Genomic DNA, 22045 nt, shown 5'->3' on the forward strand with positions numbered 1-22045 from the left:
TCAAAGACATGTGACCTTCACTGGGTAACTCCCTTCAGATTCTAAAGAGTTGTGACACATTTTCTTATGTACCCTATTATATTTTTTCGATTACTGTAAACATAAAACTTCAGTAAACACAGGCTTTCATTTATTTGTAAGAATAAATAGACTATTATTTAGTATAGGAACGGGAATAGCTATTCCTTTGATAGGAAGTGTTGTCTCTTCTTTTTTTTTATGAAGAGATATATATATATCATTTGAGATGTCAGATGTTCAGATTTAATTGTTTTTATTATTTTAAAGTTACCAACATGCCCGTTGGTTACTTTGTAATATTAACCTAATTTGTTACACACACGCGCGCGCGCGCACACACACGCACAGGTTTTAAAATCTTTTTTTTTTTTTTTTTTTTGAAAGAAAGACTTATGTTTGTGCAAGCAACGTTGTCTCCCCAAATTAGTGTTTAATAGTAGGCTGCGTTAATTAATTTAAAATAATTTGTAAAACAAACACCAGTTTATAACATCCAGCAGCACAATTAACTGTTTTTGCACAGCTAAATATATATAGATTTTTTTAATAAATTGATATTGCTGACGTCGCCCCTAGAGTTATAATAATAAGTGGCACGGCCACCCTGAAATATGATAATAAGTGTCACCGCCTCCACTGGATACCCCAAGATTATTGGGCTGTAGTACTGCAAAAAAAAAAAAAAAAAAAAAAAAAAAATGTCATGAAAGCAAAAAAAGATTTGTGGTAGACATGTGGATAAACACCGCCACCTAGAGGACTGTATTAAATCACAGCTCTGTGAATGTAGAACCAAGATATCAGTAGTCAATAATCACTTGGATTCATCCGAAATGTTAGTTCAGGTTTTGTTAATTTGTTAATTAATTTATTAAGAGAAACAGGGGGTGACATGGGTGATAGATAGTTAGATAGTGTGACCATCAAGCCTTTAAAGATAACACACACATACACAGACTAACGGTTAGAGTTTTTTTACAGGAATTTATTTTACTCATCAAGAGAGCATTTATTTGATCAAAAATACTGGAAAACATGTAATATTGTGAAATATTATTAACATCTTTCTATTTTAATATACATGAAAGTATAATTTATTCATGTGATGTGCAGCTGTATTTTCAGCATCATTCCTCCAGTCTTCAGTGTCACATGATCTTCAGAAATCATAATAATATGATGATTTATTATTAGAATTATCAACAGTTTTGCTGATAAATATTATTTTGGAATCTGTGATACCTTTTTCAGGATTCTTTGATGAATAAAGTTAAAAAGAAGAGCATTTATTTAAAATAAATCATATTTTCTAACAATATTCACTACAATTCAATAGTTTGGGGTCAGTAAATTTTTATACTTTCTTTTTTTTTATAAGAAGTTGTATTCTTTATTAGATCTTAGAATTTTTTATTCAGGATGAGTTACATTGATAAGAAGTGATATCAAAGATTAATATTGTTAGAAGAGATTTATATTTTGAATAAACGCTGTTCTTTAAAAAAAAAAATACATCGAAGAATCCTGAAAAAAGTATCGCAGATTCCAAAATAATATTTGACTATTTGACTATTTGAATAATATAATTATTAATAGTTCTGATAATAAATCAACATATTTTCATGATTTCTAAAGATCATGTGACACTGAAGACTGGAGGAATGATGCTGAAATACTGCTGCACATCACATAAATAAATTATATTTTAAAGGATATTAAAATAGAAACCATTATTTTATATATTTTATTTTGATAATTTTGAATTATTACTGAAATACAACCTTTTTTTGTTTCAAACAGTTCATTGAACAATAATAAATGAAGTACCTGAAGCTGACAATGAAGTAAATGTATAATAATTAGCAAAGATGATTAATTTAGCGCTGTAAACGCGCGTGTGAGGGAGGCGGAGACGCGCCGCGGAGCGTCAGACGCGCGTGAGGACCAAACACAGCAGAACGGTAGGAAACTTCACTCCTCTTATTATTTCACTTTTACTATAGCGATTTATTTTTAGATACGTGATCTGAGTCTTTCATAGAGTTGTAGAGTTATTAGAGTTATTAGAGAAAAAGTTTTTTTTTTTACATTCTTTGGTAGAAGTTTTCAGATCGGCACTTCGGAGCCTGTTCGCGACTAGGTTGATTCAGATCGGCACTTCGGAGCCTGTTCGCGACTCTTTTGATTCAGATCGGGACTTCGGAGCCTGTTTGCGACTCGGTTGATTCAGATCGGGACTTCGGAGCATATTCGCGACTCGGTTGATTCAGATCGGCACTTCGGAGCCTGTTCGCGACTCGGTTGATTCAGATCGTCACTTCAGAGCCTGTTCGCGACTCGGTTGATTCAGATCGGCACTTCGGAGCCTGTTCGCGACTCGGTTGATTCAGACAGGCACTTCGGAGCCTGTTTGCGACTTGGTTGATTCAGATAGGCACTTCGGAGCCTGTTCGCGACTCGGTTGATTCAGATCGGCACTTCGGAGCCTGTTCGCGACTCGGTTGATTCAGATAGGCACTTCGGAGCCTGTTCGCGACTCGGTTGATTCAGATAGGCACTTCGGAGCATGTTTGCGACTCGGTTGATTCAGATCGGGACTTCGGAGCATGTTTGAGATTTTTTTAAATTCAGATCTGGACATCGAAGCAGGAAGTGTTTGTCAAACAGTTAATTGGTGATGAATGGATATTTGGACTTGAGGCTTTTTTTTTTTTACCTGTCAATTCAGCATACATGGACACACACACAAAGGTGGACAAACTCTAGACTTAATCATCAGTAGGGCTCTAAACTTTTCATTCATTGTTATTAAGGACGTAGTGTCACGGATCACAAGAGGCGAAGAGTGCAGGCAGATGGGAAGACTTTATTTATACGTCACCAAAATAAACAAAAACACAACTGAAACCAGAGGAGCGTTCAAAGTTATGAGACATAGACTGAAGTCAGATTCCCAGTGAAATGCTCTCAGACAGCAAATGCAATGAGTTTGCATCCTTTTCTGAGAAGATCATCAATATCAGGAAGGCGATTAGCACATCCTCAAGTAATGCAGAGGTCAGACAGATTCAGCCACAATATCAAAAAGATACTATGTCTATTTTTGAACCAATTCTGGAAGACATAGTGCAGCACCTAAAATCGTCAACCTGCTATCTTGACACACTTCCCACATCTTTTTTCAACAGTGTGCTTAACTGCTTAGAAGCAGATCTCTTAGAAGTGGTGAACACCTCACTTCTTTCTGGGACATTTCCAAACTCCTTAAAGGGGGGGTGAAATGCTATTTCATTCATACTGAGTTTTTTACACTGTTAAAGAGTTGGATTCCCATGCTAAACATGGACAAAGTTTCAAAAATTAAGTTGTACGTTTGTTCCCAAAATACTCCTTCCGGTTTGTCACAAGTTTCGGAAAGTTTTTTTAGAGTATGGCTCTGTGTGACGTTAGATGGAGCGGAATTTCCTTATATGGGTCCTAAGGCACTTCTGCTGGAAGAGCGCGCGCTCCCATATAGCGAGGCTGAGTAGCACAGACATTTCACTGATCAGAGCGAGAGCGTCGTGAAAAGTCACAAAAGAAGTGTGTTTTTGGTTGCCAGGGCAAGACAACCCTGCACAGATTACAAAAAAAAAAAAAAAAAACAGCATTAAGGGACCAGTGGATGGAGTTTATTTTTACAGAGCATCAACAGAGTTGTGCAAGTGTTTTTGTTTGTTCCCTGCCTGGATCTGATTCTGGATCATAAATAAATGGCTGAATCTGACTGTAAGCCATGGTTTGTTTTGGATGATGGGTTTTCCCTCACTGTAATGTCACAGCTTCCACATGCTCTCAACGCAAAAGCCTATTCGCGCTCCTGATTCTTTAGCTCCGCCCACACGTCCACGCCTCATCAAGACAGCATTTATTTGATCAAAAATACTGGAAAACATGTAATATTGTGAAATATTATTAACATTTTTCTATTTTAATATACATGAAAGTGTAATTTATTCATGTGATGTGCAGCTGTATTTTAAGCATCATTCCTCCAGTCTTCAGTGTCACATGATCTTCAGAAATCAGAATAATATGATGATTTATTATTAGAATTATCAACAGTTTTGCTGATAAACATTATTTTGGAATCTGTGATACTTTTTTCAGGATTCTTTGATTAATAAAAAGTTAAAAAGAAGAGCATTTATTTAAAATATAAGTATTTTCTAACAATATTCACTACAGTTCAATAGTTTGCGGTCAGTACATTTTTATCCTTGCTTTTTGTATAAGAAATTGTATTCTTTATTAGATCTTAGAATCTTTTATTCAGGATGTGTTAAATTGATAAGAAGTGATATCAAAGATTAATATTGTTAGAAGAGATTTATATTTTGAATAAACGCTGTTCTTTAAAAAAAAAAAATATACAGCGAAGAATCCTGAAAAAAGTATCGCAGATTCCAAAATAATATTTGGTAGCACAACTATTCATAGTTCTAATAATAAATAATCATATTTTCATGATTTCTAAAGATCATGTGACACTGAAGACTGGAGGAATGATGCTGAAAATACAGCTGCACATCACAGAAATAAATTATATTTTAAGGGATATTAAAATAGAAACCATTATTTTATATGTTTTATTTTGATAATTTTGAATTATTACTGAAATACAACCTTTTTTGTATCAAACAGTTCATTGAACAATAATAAATGAAGTACCTGAAGCTGACAATGAAGTAAATGTATAATTAGCAAAGATGATTAAATTAGCGCTGTAAACGCGTGTGTGAGGGAGGCGGAGACGCGCCGCGGAGCGTCAGACGCGCGTGAGGACCAAACACAGCAGAACGGTAGGAAACTTCACTCCTCTTATTACTTCTCTTTTACTATAGCGATTTATTTTTAGATACGTGATCTGAGTCTTTCATAGAGTTGTAGAGTTATTAGAGTTATTAGAGAAATAGAGTTATTTTTTACATTCTTTGGTCGAAGTTTTCAGATCGGCACTTCGGAGCCTGTTCGCGACTCGGATGATTCAGATCGGCACTTCGGAGCCTGTTCGCGACTCGGTTGATTCAGATCGGCACTTCGGAGCATGTTTGCGACTCGGTTGATTCAGATAGGCACCTCGGAGCATGTTCGCGACTCGGTTGATCCAGATCGGCACTTCGGAGCCTGTTCGCGACTCGGTTGATTCAGATCGGCACTTCGGAGCATGTTTGCGACTCGGTTGATTCAGATAGGCACCTCGGAGCATGTTCGCGACTCGGTTGATCCAGATCGGCACTTCGGAGCCTGTTCGCGACTCGGTTGATTCAGATAGGCACTTCGAAGCATGTTCGCGACTCGGTTGATTCAGATCGGGACTTCGAAGCAGGAAGTGTTTGTCAAACAGTTAATTGGTGAGGAATGAATATTTGGACTTGAGGCTTTTTTTTTACCTGTCAATTCAGCATACATGGACACACACACAAAGCTGGACAAACTCTAGACTTAATCATCAGTAGGGCTCTAAACTTTTCATTCATTGTTATTAAGGACGTAGTGTCACGGATCGCAAGAGGCGAAGAGTGCAGGCAGATGGGAAGACTTTATTTATACGTCACCAAAATAAACAAAAACACAACTGAAACCAGAGGAGCGTTCAAAGTTATGAGACATAGACTGAAGTCAGATTCCCAGTGAAATGCTCTCAGACAGCAAATGCAATTAGTTTGCATCCTTTTCTGAGAAGATCATCAATATCAGGAAGGCGATTAGCACATCCTCAAGTAATGCAGAGGTCAGACAGATTCAGCCACAATATCAAAAAGATACTATGTCTATTTTTGAACCAATTGACAGCAACATTCTGGAAGACATGGTGCAGCACCTAAAATCTTCAACCTGCTATCTTGACACATTTCCCACATCTTTTTTCAACAGTGTGCTTAACTGCGTAGAAGCAGATCTCTTAGAAGTGGTGAACACCTCCCTTCTTTCTGGGACATTTCCAAACTCCTTAAAAACTGCAGTTGCTGATATGCTCACTGAATATAAACCTAACAGAGCACTCAGATCATTAGGATCAAGTCCGTTAGAAATACCAAGGGTTCACACAAAACAAGGGGAATCTGCTTTTAGTTTCTATGCCGCTCGCAGTTGGAATCAGCTTCCAGAAGAGATCAGATGTGCTAAAACACTAGTCACATTTAAATCAAAACTTAAAACTCATCTGTTTAGCTGTGCATTTATTGAATGAGCACACTGTGCAATGTCCGAACTGATTGCACTATATTTTCACTGCTTTTTTTAATGTAAAATAATTTTGTAACTGTTTTTAAATTCATTTTAAGTAAATTGTTAAATCATTTTAAAAGTTTTAAAATAGCTTTTTTTTATTTTTGTTATAATTTTTCTTTATGATTATTTTACTTTTTTTTTTGTAAAGCACTTTGAATTAGCATTGTGTATGAAATGTGCTATATATATAAACTTGCCTTGCCTTGCCTTGCCTAGTGTGTTAGTGGGCGTATGTATATATATATATATGTATATATATATATATATATATATATATATATATATATATATATATATATATATATATATATAAAACACACATACACACACTACCGGTCAGAGTTTGGGATCAGAATGTTTTTTAATGTTTTTTACAGGAATTTATTTTACTCATCAAGAGAGCATTTATTTGATCAAAAATACTGGAAAACATGTAATATTGTGAAATATTATTAACATTTTTCTATTTTAATATACATGAAAGTGTGATTTATTCATGTGATGTGCAGCTGTATTTTCAGCATCATTCCTCCAGTCTTCAGTGTCACATGATCTTCAGAAATCAGAATAATATGATGATTTATTATTAGAATTATCAACAGTTTTGCTGATAAACATTATTTTGGAATCTGTGATACTTTTTTCAGGATTCTTTGATGAATAAAAAGTTAAAAAGAAGAGCATTTATTTAAAATATAAATATTTTCTAACAATATTCACTACAGTTCAATAGTTTGCGGTCAGTACATTTTTATCCTTGCTTTTTGTATAAGAAATTGTATTCTTTATTAGATCTTAGAATCTTTTATTCAGGATGTGTTAAATTGATAAGAAGTGATATCAAAGATTAATATTGTTAGAAGTGATTTATATTTTGAATAAACGCTGTTCTTTAAAAAAAAAAATATACAGCGAAGAATCCTGAAAAAAGTATCGCAGATTACAAAATAATATTTGCTAGCACAACTATTCATAGTTCTAATAATAAATAATCATATTTTCACGATTTCTAAAGATCATGTGACACTGAAGACTGGAGGAATGATGCTGAAAATACAGCTGCACATCACAGAAATAAATTATATTTTAAGGGATATTAAAATAGAAACCATTATTTTATATGTTTTATTTTGATAATTTTGAATTATTACTGAAATACAACCTTTTTTGTATCAAACAGTTCATTGAACAATAATAAATGAAGTACCTGAAGCTGACAATGAAGTAAATGTATAATTAGCAAAGATGATTAAATTAGCGCTGTAAACGCGCGTGTGAGGGAGGCGGAGACGCGCCGCGGAGCGTCAGACGCGCGTGAGGACCAAACACAGCAGAACGGTAGGAAACTTCACTCCTCTTATTATTTCTCTTTTACTATAGCGATTTATTTTTAGATACGTGATCTGAGTCTTTCATAGAGTTGTAGAGTTATTAGAGTTATTAGAGAAATAGAGTTATTTTTTACATTCTTTGGTCGAAGTTTTCAGATCGGCACTTCGGAGCCTGTTCGCGACTCTGTTGAATCAGATCGGGACTTCGGAGCCTGTTCGCGACTCGGTTGATTCAGATCGGCACTTCGGAGCCTGTTCGCGACTCGGTTGATTCAGTTCGGCACTTCGGAGCCTGTTCGCGACTCGGTTGATTCAGATCGGCACTTCGGAGCCTGTTCGCGACTCGGTTGATTCAGATCGAGACTACGGAGCATGTTCGCGACTCGGATGATTCAGATCGTCACTTCGGAGCCTGTTCGCGACTCGGTTGATTCAGATCGGCACTTCGGAGAATGTTCGCGACTCGGTTGATTCAGATCGGCACTTCGGAGAATGTTCGCGACTCGGTTGATTCAGATAGGCACTTCGGAGCCTGTTCGCGACTCGGTTGATTCAGATCGGCACTTCGGAGCATGTTCGCTGCTCGGTTGATTCAGATAGGCACTTCGGAGCATGTTCGCGACTCGGTTGATTCAGATCGGCACTTCGGAGCATGTTCGCTGCTCGGTTGATTCAGATCGGCACTTCGGAGGATGTTCGCGACTCGGTTGATTCAGATCGGCACTTCGGAGCATGTTCGCTGCTCGGTTGATTCAGATAGGCACTTCGGAGCATGTTCGCGACTCGGTTGATTCAGATCGGGACTTCGGAGCATGTTTGAGATTTTTTTTTAATTCAGATCCGGACATCGAAGCAGGAAGTGTTTTTCAAACAGTTAATTGGTGATGAATTAATATTTGGACTTGAGGCTTTTTTTTTTTTTACCTGTCAATTCAGCATACATGGACACACACACAAAGGTGGACAAACTCTAGACTTAATCATCAGTAGGGCTCTAAACTTTTCATTCATTGTTATTAAGGACGTAGTGTCACGGATCGCAAGAGGCGAAGACTCATATGCAGGCAGATGGGAAGACTTTATTTATACGTCACCAAAATAAACAAAAACACAACTGAAACCAGAGGAGCGTTCAAAGTTATGAGACATAGACTGAAGTCAGATTCCCAGTGAAATGCTCTCAGACAGCAAATGCAATGAGTTTGCATCCTTTTCTGAGAAGATCATCAATATCAGGAATGCGATTAGCACATCCTCAAGTAATGCAGAGGTCAGACAGATTCAGCCACAATATCAAAAAGATACTATGTCTATTTTTGAACCAATTGATAGAAACATTCTGGAAGACATAGTGCAGCACCTAAAATCGTCAACCTGCTATCTTGACACATTTCCCACATCTTTTTTCAACAGTGTGCTTAACTGCGTAGAAGCAGATCTCTTAGAAGTGGTGAACACCTCCCTTCTTTCTGGGACATTTCCAAACTCCTTAAAAACTGCAGTTGCTGATATGCTCACTGAATATAAACCTAACAGAGCACTCAGATCATTAGGATCAAGTCCGTTAGAAATACCAAGGGTTCACACAAAACAAGGGGAATCTGCTTTTAGTTTCTATGCCGCTCGCAGTTGGAATCAGCTTCCAGAAGAGATCAGATGTGCTAAAACACTAGTCACATTTAAATCTAAACTTAAAACTCATCTGTTTAGTTGTGCATTTATTGAATGAGCACACTGTGCAATGTCCGAACTGATTGCACTATATTTTCACTGCTTTTTTTTATGTAAAATAATTTTGTAACTGTTTTTAAATTCATTTTAAGTAAATTGTTAAATCATTTTAAAAGTTTTAAAATAGCTTTTTTTATTTTTGTTATAATTTTTCTTTATGATTATTTTACCTTTTTTTTTGTAAAGCACTTTGAATTAGCATTATGTATGAAATGTGTTATATATATATAAACTTGCCTTGCCTTGCCTAGTGTGTTAGTGGGCGTATATATATATATACGTGTGTTTTATATATATATATATATATATATATATATATATATATATATATATATATATATATATAAAACACACGAGCATTTATTTAAAATATAAATATTTTCTAACAATATTCACTACAGTTCTTTATTAGATCTTAGAATCTTTTATTCAGGATGTGTTAAATTGATAAGAAGTGATATCAAAGATTAATATTGTTAGAAGAGATTTATATTTTGAATAAACGCTGTTCTTTAAAAAATATATACATCAAAGAAACCTGAAAAAATTATCGCAGATTCCAAAATAATATTTGGTAGCACAACTATTAATAGTTCAAATAATAAATCATCATATTTTCATGATTTCTAAAGATCATGTGACACTGGAGACTGGAGGAATGATGCTGAAAATACAGCTGTACATCACAGAAATAAATTATATTTTAAAGGATATTAAAATAGAAACCATTATTTTATATGTTTTATTTTGATAATTTTGAATTATTACTGAAATACAACTTTTTTTTTGTTTCAAACAGTTCATTGAACAATAATAAATGAAGTACCTGAAGCTGACAATGAAGTAAATGTATAATAATTAGCAAAGAATAATTTAGCGCGTTTAAGACGCACGTGAGGACCAAACGCAGCAGAACGGTAGGAAACTTCACTCCTCTTATTATTTCTCTTTTACTCTAGCGATTTATTTTTAGATACGTGATCTGAGTCTTTCATAGAGACGTAGAGTTATTAGATAAATAGAGTTATTTTTTACATTCTTTGGTCGAAGTTTTCAGATCGGCACTTCAGAGCCTGTTTGCGACTCTGTTGATTCAGATCGGGATCGGAGCCTGTTCGCGACTCGGTTGATTCAAATTGGGACTTCGGAGCCTGTTCAGGACTCGGTTGATTCAGATCGGCACTTCGGAGCCTGTTCGCGACTCCGTTGATTCAGATTGGCACTTCAGACCCTGGTCGGGACTCGGTTGATTCAGATCGGCACTTCGGAGCCTGTTCGGGACTCGGTTGATTCGGATCGGGACTTCGGAGCATATTCGCGACTCGGTTTATTCCGATCCGCACTTCGGAGCCTGTTCGCGACTCAGTTGATTCAGATCGGCACTTCGGAGCCTGTTCGCGACTCGGTTGATTCAGATCGGCACTTCGGAGGATGTTCGCTGCTCGGTTGATTCAGATCGGCACTTCGGAGCATGTTCGCGACTCGGATGATTCAGATCGGCACTTCGGAGGATGTTCGCGACTCGGTTGATTCAGATCGACACTTCGGAGCCTGTTCGCGACTCGGTTGATTCAGATCGGCACTTCGGAGCCTGTTCGCAACTCGGTTGATTCAGATCGGCACTTCGGAGGATGTTCGCGACTCGGTTGATTCAGATCGGCACTTCGGAGCCTGTTCGCAACTCGGTTGATTCAGATCGGCACTTCGGAACATGTTCGCAACTCGGTTGATTCAGATCGAGACTTCGGAGCATGTTTGAGATTTTTTTTAATTCAGATCTGGACATCGAAGCAGGAAGTGTTTGTCAAACAGTTAATTGGTGATGAATGAATATTTGGACTTTAGGCTTTTTTTTTTTACCTGTAGACTCAGCATGTAGCTACATGGACCCACAGACAAAGGTGGACACACTCTAGACTTAATCATCAGTAGGGCTCTAAACTTTTCATCCATTGTTATTAAGGACGTAGTGTCACGGATCACAAGAGGCGAAGAGTGCAGGCAGATGGGAAGACTTAATTTATACATCACCAAAATAAACAAAAACACAACTGAAACCAGAGGAGCGTTCAAAGTCACGAGACATAGACTGAAGTCAGATTCCCAGTGAAATGCTCTCAGACAGCAAATGCAATGAGTTTGCATCCTTTTCTGAGAAGATCATCAATATCAGGAAGGCGATTAGCACATCCTCAAGTAATGCAGAGGTCAGACAGATTCAGCCACAATATCAAAAAGATACTATGTCTATTTTTGAACAAATTGATAGCACCATTCTGGAAGACATAGTGCAGCACCTAAAATCGTCAACCTGCTATCTTGACACATTTCCCACATCTTTTTTCAACAGTGTGCTTAACTGCGTAGAAGCAGATCTCTTAGAAGTGGTGAACACCTCCCTTCTTTCTGGGACATTTCCAAACTCCTTAAAAACTGCAGTTGCTGATATGCTCACTGAATATAAACCTAACAGAGCACTCAGATCATTAGGATCAAGTCCGTTAGAAATACCAAGGGTTCACACAAAACAAGGGGAATCTGCTTTTAGTTTCTATGCCGCTCGCAGTTGGAATCAGCTTCCAGAAGAGATCAGATGTGCTAAAACACTAGTCACATTTAAATCTAAACTTAAAACTCATCTGTTTAGCTGTGCATTTATTGAATGAGCACTGTGCAATGTCCGAACTAATTGCACTGCTTTTTTTTTATGTAAAATAATTTTGTAACTGTTTTTAAATTCATTTTAATAAATTAATTTTTTTAATCATTTTAAAATTGCTTGTTTTACTTTTGTTATAATTTTTCTTTATGATTATCTTACTTTCTTTTACTTCTTTTACTTTTTAGTGTGTTAGTGGGCGTATATATATATATATATATATATATATATATATATATATATATTATATTATATTTATAGCCCCAGAGGATGTTATAATTTGGTTATATTTTTTTTATTTCAAACATCGCTGATTGTTTCTCAATTCAACTGATTGTTTCTTCAAGCCAACTGGAAAATAGTCCATGAGGCCAGAATCTGTAACAAAACACAGCACAGTCAATCCTTTAATTGGCTTTAGTGCAAAACAAATCCCATATGACAACAGATCTCATTTACTATAACAACTACAGATCACGAGGATAATAAATTACTGTATCACTATTTTACTGATGTATCTCTGAAGTACTTAACGATTATTGTAAGATCCGTAAATGAAGGAAATTCACTGAAGTCCACCATGATTTCCGATTAACTGTCAGTTTCAAGAATTGTTCAATTTAAAATCATCAAACTTTAGAATCTCTACATGGACAGATGCAGCCATGCAGTGTTGTGCTGAAGAAAGTGATTTCTTATGTGTGAAGATGGAAGGATGTGCTTTAAAATGAGGTGACATCACTGAAGTCTTCAGTGTGTGAGATGTGAAGACAGATGTTGATTGGTTTGGGTGTGACTTTCCCAAAAGTGTTACCAGAATCAATTCATTTTCTGCTCTGCAAAACAAACCCTCACATATTAATACATATAGTCAACTTGTTTCTATGTCTTTGTATTTATGATCAACAATATATTTTGTTTTTCTTGTTTTCATTTATCACTTTGATACATTTCAAAATAAATAAATAAATAAATAGTGGTGCAAATTTGCTCAGTCCATGTGTTTGTATATATATTGCATAGATCTGCAAAACATATTACACGCAGCACAAGGAATACTTAATGGACATACTATTAACAATAGCACTCCTTTTAACATTGCGCACTGAAAACAAACCTATAATAATATAAAACAAATCTATAATAATATAAAACAAAACTATAATATAAAACAAATATATAAATAATTCACAATGAAGGGGAAATTACACAATGCATTTCAGCGCCTTGTGGTCTGAAGATATGCACTTTCCTGACCATACATTGAAGCATGTGGTTAGAACACAAATGACCACAGAATGTGTAAGAGCCCAAGTGATGTTGCATGTAATGAGCAGATCTGGAAACTTGAGGCTAATGATAGTTTCTTAGAGGAACCATTTATGTGTGATGGGAAATTTTCTTTTTGGGACATCCTGAAGTGATCTGCACGTTCGCAGTGACTGTGCACCAACACCAAGAAATTAGACAATTTCAATCAAAACTTTACAAATAATATTACATTCATCTGCAATTCAAAGTGACTGACAGGAATATAAAGTAGCTACTCTGTTAATGTGATAACAGATACACTTTGATGATAATTCTATACTATTATTACACATACTGTAAATAACTGATGTCTCTGCTATCCCAAACCAACCCAAACATATTAAATGAATCGCAGCATAACTGTTCAACAAGGTGTATTTTATTAATTATTGGAAAATACCTCACAATAATAATAATAAAATAGATGAGCCAAATCAATATGTATTGTAGTATTGGGTATTCAATGAAAAAACTAAACAAAAAAGAGAAAACAATATTTAACTGTGACACTAAGAACTAACTGCTTGGTGACGATAATTTATTACGTGACGTAAATTATTACTGTTTATCAAAGTGGGATGAGTGATGAACGTCCCAGGACACAAGCTCAGGTTGAAACACAATGAACTCATACGGCTTTATTATAACTAATGATGAATTACTCATGGCTTTGGTGTAATACATTTTAGGATATAGCTAATCTTTTAAGTTTAAAATGCATTATACACAATTGCATGTGTATTTACATTGATTAGACATATTGATAACCACCAAGAAGATTGCTTTCTCACAGCCTCTGTGTGACGACGCTTGTCACGATCATCAGCTGAAGTGCCCATGAACTCTAATAGAGGACACTCCACTCAGGACTATTGCATTTGGTGTCCATTCCCATTTCCAACTCCATTCCCCAGAATCCCATGGTTAGGGCTAATCGCCACCAGGTGTTCCCCATTATCACTCCCCTATATATACTGTGTTTGGACTCTCAATGATTGTGAAGTCATGTTTAGTTCTGTCTGGCATTTTCTGAGCGGTTTCCCTGTGTTTGTTCCTTCCGTGTTTGATCTTGGATTGTGTACATGACTGTGATTCTCTGCTGCCTGCCCCGACCTCTGCTTGTTTCTGTTTTGCTGATTTTGGATATCCCCTGACATACCTGATGCTGTTCTCTGATCTCTGCCTGTTTGACCACTCTTTAAAATAAAGTACTCCATGTAGATCCGAACGTCTCGTAGAGTGCAATCAGTGATTAAATGGCTTTAGTCAAATGTTATTAAAGATTTTATTTATTTTTTATTTATATATTAATATAAATAATGTTATGTATTGAGCAATATTCTCCAATACTTCCACTGACACATAAATGGTACATATTGTTAATATATTTGTGCATACAGAGACAATGAACAGCTGCACTTTATTCCATGTTGGTTAATACTGGAAAATAAACAAGCAAACAAAGGATACAGCTCAGAATATAGATAGATGCTGTTGAGATCTGCTTCTCATTTAATTTTTTCCTGTGAAGCTGTAGTGCAGTGAGAAGTTTTTATGTGTGTGACAGCATTTTTGCTCTCTTTTTTGCTTTATTGCACCAAAACACAGAGCGGATCTGCTTCCTGCATTGAGACGAGCCGTAGTAGTACAACATAGGATCCAGAAAAACACTTGCACTCCCCAAACACACTGCCAACAGGTAAGCCGCATATGATGAATCTCGGTGGCCTCCATTAGCTAAACGATAACAGTGGTACAACATGATGCCATTGGTTGGAGCAAAGCACAACACAAACTCAGTCAGCACGGTGACAGCCATAATCACAGCTCTCCTTCGGCTGCCTGAAGATGAAGATGATGTAGTTAAGAGATCAGACTTTACACTTAGTGCATATATGATGGTGATGTAACTCACTAAGGTGATGACCAGAGGCAAGAAGAAGTAGAAGCAGGAGAGGATGGAGAACAGGTACACATAATACATTACTGTAGTGTAATTTTTGCGTAGCACATCATGGCACGTGATCCCCACATTTTCAGTCTTAACTGTTTGTCTCACTAAGAGAAGTGGCACTGTACCAGCGATCGCCAGCAGCCAGACCAGCACACATATGTATGTGGCTTTCCTTGTGCTCCTCCAGGTCAGAGAGGGGATGGGAAACACCACGGCCAGCAGCCTGTCCACACTCATGCACATCATCAGCAGTATGGAGCAGTACATGTAGCAGTAGTAAGCTGCACTGATCACACGACACACCGCCTCACCGAACACCCAATCTGAAGCATTCAGCTGGTAGTGGATCTTCAGAGGCAGCAGCAGGGTGAAGAGCAGGTCCACACACGCCAGGTGAGACATGTAGATCACAGCTGGTTTCTTCTCTCGAATCTTACAGGTGAATGCTACCAAGGCCAAAGCATTCAGGGGCAAACTAATGAGGATGATGATGATGTAGAATGAGGGCATAATGCGTGTGACCTGCAGGCCTTTGAGAAAGTCAACAGCCTCGTCTGAGATGGACAATATGTCATTACTGTTCTTATTCTTAGGAGTGCCTGGAATCCCACCTGGACCATCTGAATTGTTTTGATGACCTGTAACCAACAAAAAACACCACAAGTTCTCAAACTACTACCAGATAATAACAAAATCAACTTTAATACATGAACAGCTACATATGTTGAATGACTCAAGGAATGGTGTGGTTTGATAATTAAGTCACTGCGCCCAGAATATTATAAACCTGAAAATGTAACTATTATATGAGCCAATTTTGTATGCATTTGTACAATGTTAATCATACAAAAACATAGCATTATTACAAAAAAGGTAAGTGTGCACACTTAAACATAACTGTCAGTGGTTATAGTTATGAATTGCTATAAGATTGTGTTGCATATTACTCTGTGTTAATGAAGAGTCCAGATTAACGATGTTTTTGTTGCAAGATGGTGGAACACAGCCAGAATCTGTAATCAACACAAAAGACCATTAGTGAAAGCTCACATATTACCATCAGACAATAATTAGGAGGCGACATTTGCTAAAAGGCTTTGATGGAATTTATGTAATATTAAAGTAATTGAAATTCAAGGTTCAGGATATTTATAGTGCATAAATACACTTTATGATACTTATGAGGGATGATGAATAAAATATGATACAGCAATTGGCAATGTTAAATGAAACCTTCACCACTGATAGAAACCAACTAACAATAGTGCTTTATTGTGAAATAAACTTTCTTCATGGCAAACAAAATCCAATGTAAAACATATTATCTACCTGAAAGTAGCTGTTGCTCTCATAATATATAAATGAAAATGAATAACTATTTCTATCACCAATCTATATTATATACAGCACAGTGTTGTTAATATATATAACTAACGTTTTTGTAACTGAAATTATACTGCAATAAAATAAAATCTAAATATTAGATGAACAATATAAACTAAGAATCTTAAAATGTGTTCACGACATGTAGTTTCACAGTATATTTCTACATTCAGATGATATTACAGGCAGGCTTGGCAAAAATGTATATTTCTTCATACAGAAATATGTAAGCAGAAAAGCTGCTTGTAACACAACCTGTAACAATAACACCAACAGTGAAAGTTCTTGTGAAACTGCATTGCAATGGAGTAGTTTATTGAAGGGGTAATCCACAAATGTAATCCAAAGGGCAGGCAAAGATCAAACACAAAGGCAAACCAAAACAATGACAGGATCAGGCTAATTCGGTTCTCTGAACACGTCTGTTGTTGATGATTAGTATAAAATTCAGTTTGTAAAAATTGATGCGTTTCAGAAGGCGGGTCATAGAGGAGAAACAGTAATGTACGATATGTCGAAAATAATGTGTTTATCGAACCTTAAACCACATAAACACATTTCATTACACCAAATAATGTTTTTTTTAGCAGCATCATATATAAAATGGGTTATATATCGATATTCAAAACCACAATTATCAATGCAGCAATTGGCTGGTGGCAAGACAGCAATGTAATGACAATATGTAATTAAAAAACTGACGAAAGACTTGACAAATTTGTAAACTTTTATAAGGAAACAGCCAAGCTCACAAAACTGCATAATGTTACAATAGATAAATTAAATGTGCACTTTTTTTTATTTTGATAATTTTACATGATTACCAAATATTTATCTATAGGCTATTTATGTTTTCTGTACAGGCTTTACATTTTTATTTCAATGTAGCAATTAGCAACTCATTTAATTTAATCTTTGAAACAGGTTTGTTTTGTGCCAGCATTAATTAAAGTTTCAAGGGTCAAGACCATGTTATCTGCATCTAAAATAAAACTGGCAGCGAGTAAAACTGGCAGGGTTTACAGTATTATAGGCTACATAATATTATTAGCATATATTATAAACCTGATTTGCTGTCAATAGTAGTGAGAACACCCAAAACAACATCAAAGTTGCTGCTAGTGTGAATGCAGGTTAATCCATAAAACAGGCAGAATAACAAAGACTATATATAACAGGCTTAAAATGAAAGATAACACATACAAAGCTTAGCAAACAATTCTTCTTCTTTCGGTTTTATGGCAGGTAGCACCAAAGTTAGGTGCATTATCGCCACCTACTGTGTGTACCAGAGTTTACCCTTTCAAAACGTAAAAAAAAAAAAAATTATTTAAACAATTAACTGACTGTTTTTCTAAATTCTGTTAATCAGCTCAGTTCTCTAAAGATACAAAATTAAACTCTCTTATCCATAAATAAATATTGTTTCAAGATTTGGGTTATCCCCTTCCATCTTTCGAAGTTCATTTTTCATCGTTTCTCATTCATTATTATATTTTTGACAAACACAAATAACATGATCTACTGATTCTTCCTTTTCACAATGCTCATAATCCTGTAGGATGTTTATTATTTTTAAGGTTTTATTCAGTTTAGTATGCCCAACCCTTAATCTTTTTAAAATATCTTCCTCTTTGGTGCTTCGTTTAGTTATTCTCACTACTCCTACTTCTTGTTGTATTTCATAAAGTTGACGTCCTGTATTTCCTGTATCCCATTTATGTTGCCACTCCTTAGTAGGATATGCTTTAATTATTGCTTAGCAAACAATGGCAGTGAGAACTGGGTTTATAGAGGGTGAGCTAACCATGCTAATGAGACACAGGTGCAAACAATGAGTGCTCATGAGACATCAGGGCTGTGTTCAGCACCCGACAAAACGTTGCACAACGTTTTTTAAACAGAAACGGTGATGAGTTGAACACACTGTTCTGATGACGCAAGTGTTGCAACTATTGCAGCTGAGAAGGCCATTCTTTGAAAAAAAAAAAAAAAGGCCATTATTTGTGTTCTTTGTGAAGAATTTTCGGAGCCATCTATTTAGCCTCACATACTGACTTTATTTGTAGTTCATACGATTTTAATACCCTGTATTTTCTTTCAAAATTAAAAACACTTAATTACCATTGTTTATTTCTATACCAAATGTCATACACTTGCAATGAAGCTAAAAATATAAACAAATACATCATTATGTTGATATCCTATATTTTTACAATAAAACTTACGACAAACATCTCTTCTAATATCCTCAGTTGTTGTGTATAACGAGCTGCAACGAACACATTTGTACATTATTTTCCTTGAAGCCATTGTGCGAGTTCACTTTAATACCGCGTGCTTTATATACATGTTGCTGCTGATTGGACTGCAGTTCTGACACAACCACCAAACAAGAGAAAACGCATCTCAAACCCCGTTGCACACCGGTCACATGACGTTCAATCCGGAAACCGTAGCAAAACGTTGCGCACCGTTTTGAACTTGAACATGCCCCAGAGGATTGTGGAGAATTAAGGAAGTCCTGGATAAAGCTGGGATGGAGTGCCCTCTAGTGGACAACCATGTAGAAGATTTCTTTATCACAGTTTCAGTGTTAAAGGGTAAAATGAAAATTCTGTCTGTATTTACTCACCCTCACGTAGTAAAACAACAACAACAACATATGTTTATTCATCTTCATCTTTTAATGATACCTGAGAGTTTTCTGTCCCTCTATTAGAAGTTCACACAACCAAAACTCGGAAAAGATCCAAAAAGCTCATAAAAGCATTGTAAAACTAATCCATATGAATTAATTTTCTGTATGTTGTAGGTTAGGTGTGGAATTTTAATTGGAGGTACAGAAACTCAGGTTAACTCTCAGGTTACAGTATTTTTTATTTTGTGTTCCACAAATGTATCAGTCTTTTGGGTTAGGAGCAACATGACAGCAAAATCTACCTGGTGACCCTGAACCGAGATCATCAGACATCTGCGTTGAAGACTCGCCGTCATCAGTTGGCTCATCAGTCTGTTCAAAGCTGCTTACAGAGCTCTCTGCAACCAAACATGTCAAAACACCATCAGTGAAAACACAGAAGCGGGAATTGGGTACCATTTGCAAAGAGGCCTTTACAATGTCAAGCTTAAACATTTCCATTAGCAGCCCATCTCTTAGCTGTTGGATCACTTTTAATTTCAGGCAGATTCTTTAACGATTCTGAAGACAAAAGAAAACAAACTCATAAGACAGGCAGACTCATAGAAAGCATTACTAAGACTTCACAGTTCACAGGAAATGACTAGATGTGACCCAAATGCAATGAAGCCTCTTTATGTAAAATATAATAAAAGCAACACTATATTTTTTTAATGTCAATGCATCATAAATAATTAATATGAAACTCTAGCATACATAACACATTCAAACAGCATGCAGAACTTGTCAGTGGCGGGACATTTAAAGGGATAGTTCACCCAAAAATAAAAAATCTGAAGATTCTTTAAGAATATTGGTAATCTAACAGCTACTGTTGACTTCCCTTGTATGGATAGAAATTATGACATTTCTCATAATATTTTCTATTTTTTTTTACAGAAGAAATAAAGTCATACAATTTTGGAACATGAGGGTGAGTTGAAAGAAAAGTTGAAAGAAATTTTATTTTTTGGTAAGCTATCCTTTAAGTGCAGTTTAACCTTGTTGTCCCAGGACAAATAACACCTCACTGAGATTAAATGTCAGTTTAAATTAGTTGTTTACACTTGTTTTATAGGTGTAGAAGCACACCTATATTAACCTGTATACATAGATCAATTGTTACTATGTTTTTTTGTATAAAGACAATATGGTATTTGAAGTTAATATGGTAATTGGCGTACCATAAAAACACCATATGGAAATTAATCCAATTTAGATTAAAGTAAAAAATAGCATAGGAAATTAAAATGATACCATAATATATGAAATGTTTTGCCAATTTAAAGTATAAAATCAACACAAAACAAGCTTACACAGATAATATGGTCAAGGTTTCATCTGCACAGTTAAACACCGTCAAAAGACTGTAATTAAAAGGCAAACTTCTGTCATGCACAGCTGCACTCATGTACTTACCGTTAAAGGTGGCAGTATATGCATGCAGAAGTACAAAGAAAAACAAAATAGTTTTGACCCCCATGAATACCGACCAGGGTTCACTTTCAAACTGTAGATGAGTCTCAGTACAGACAGTGCTTCTTCACTCTCTGAGTGCTCAGTCTCTTCTGTGAGGAGAGTCTTGGATTTAGATATGATGACATCACTGGACCCTCCACCCTCCACTGAGCCTATATTTATTGCTATTCATTGCTACAACCTACAGAGAAAATGAGAAATCCAGCTTTAATTGACAGACATCACAGCTCCAAATGAGAGATAAACAAATCATAGTTTATTTGGGCCTTTTCTCTAAAGCTCCAATATTATTTCATTATATATTGCCTTGATGTGCCCGAAGGCCCTAGTATTATCAGTTCATTTGGCTGCCAACTTTGTAATTTTTGTAATTTATATCAGCATCAGTATATGCAAATGCATTTTTAATCCAATTCTGTTTTTTATTTTTCCTTTTTTATTCCTAAATGTTGCTCCAGCACCCAGTCGTTCACATGTTGCCTGCAACACATCTTGATAAACCTTCTTCATCGATATGATGGGTGTCTCTTGGCCAATTTTTAGCCGTTTTTCCATCTACTGTAAAGTTTTCGCTCTGTTTCACTGCACAGCTGATACCGCCAGCAAAAATCTAGCCCTCAACACATATGAACACATACTTTATAAAACGATCATGTATTTTCATTTGAAAATGTAACTTTAAAACATATTACAGTGCATGTGGCATTAACTACCAAACAGCCATGCACAAATGATTAAAGAAAGTGACTGAATGATACTTTTTGCTTGTTTTATAATGTTTTGAAAGTGAATCAGCATCCACATACAGTGTAGTTGAATCCATTGTCCATCCTCATAGCTGTTGTTTATATTGCTAATATGGATAATGAAAGTTATGTGCTGTTTTCTGGTAATTTGTTTCTGTTTGTACTTGAGCATAGAAAGAGGTTTGTAGAACAAAGTTAAAAATTAGTACAAATTCATATAAGAATTCAGGAGATTAGTAAGCCACGAAAGTCATAGTAGACCTAATTTTAATTACTACTGATGTTCTTACCACATGTATGCACTAAAATAATAGAAAGCAAGAGAGTTTTGACCCCCATGAGCACTGATCAGATCTACTAGACTTTAATGTCATCAAATGTCAGAATCTGTAGATGGACCCCCTCTGGACTGTTTATTGTGGTTTCTCCCTCTGTGTCCATATTTGGTTGTTGCTGTTCTCATTATTAGTTAATCAC

The 22045-nt window shown here is 35.9% G+C and overlaps 1 protein-coding gene across 2 annotated transcripts; it reads right to left on the bottom strand.

Annotated features, from left to right (window-relative positions):
• Positions 1–14481: 14481 nt before the first annotated feature.
• LOC113063758 (proteinase-activated receptor 1-like) lies at positions 14482–20939 on the bottom strand. 2 transcript variants are annotated; one of them, XM_026234081.1, is made up of 3 exons: positions 20763–20939; positions 16228–16293; positions 14482–15918 (listed from the first exon to the last, which is right to left on the bottom strand). In XM_026234081.1, the coding sequence occupies exons 1-3, from the start codon at positions 20824–20826 to the stop codon at positions 14879–14881; spliced, it is 1170 nt and encodes a 389-aa protein (XP_026089866.1). In that variant the 5' UTR covers positions 20827–20939; the 3' UTR covers positions 14482–14878. The 2 variants fall into 2 exon arrangements, 1 of the variants encoding a protein (XP_026089866.1); XR_003278734.1 differs by lacking the exons at positions 14482–15918; positions 16228–16293 and adding an exon at positions 19623–19702.
• Between the last annotated feature and the right edge of the window lie 1106 nt (positions 20940–22045).

Source organism: Carassius auratus, chromosome 46, assembly GCF_003368295.1.
Source record: "Carassius auratus strain Wakin chromosome 46, ASM336829v1, whole genome shotgun sequence".
NCBI lineage: Eukaryota > Metazoa > Chordata > Actinopteri > Cypriniformes > Cyprinidae > Carassius > Carassius auratus.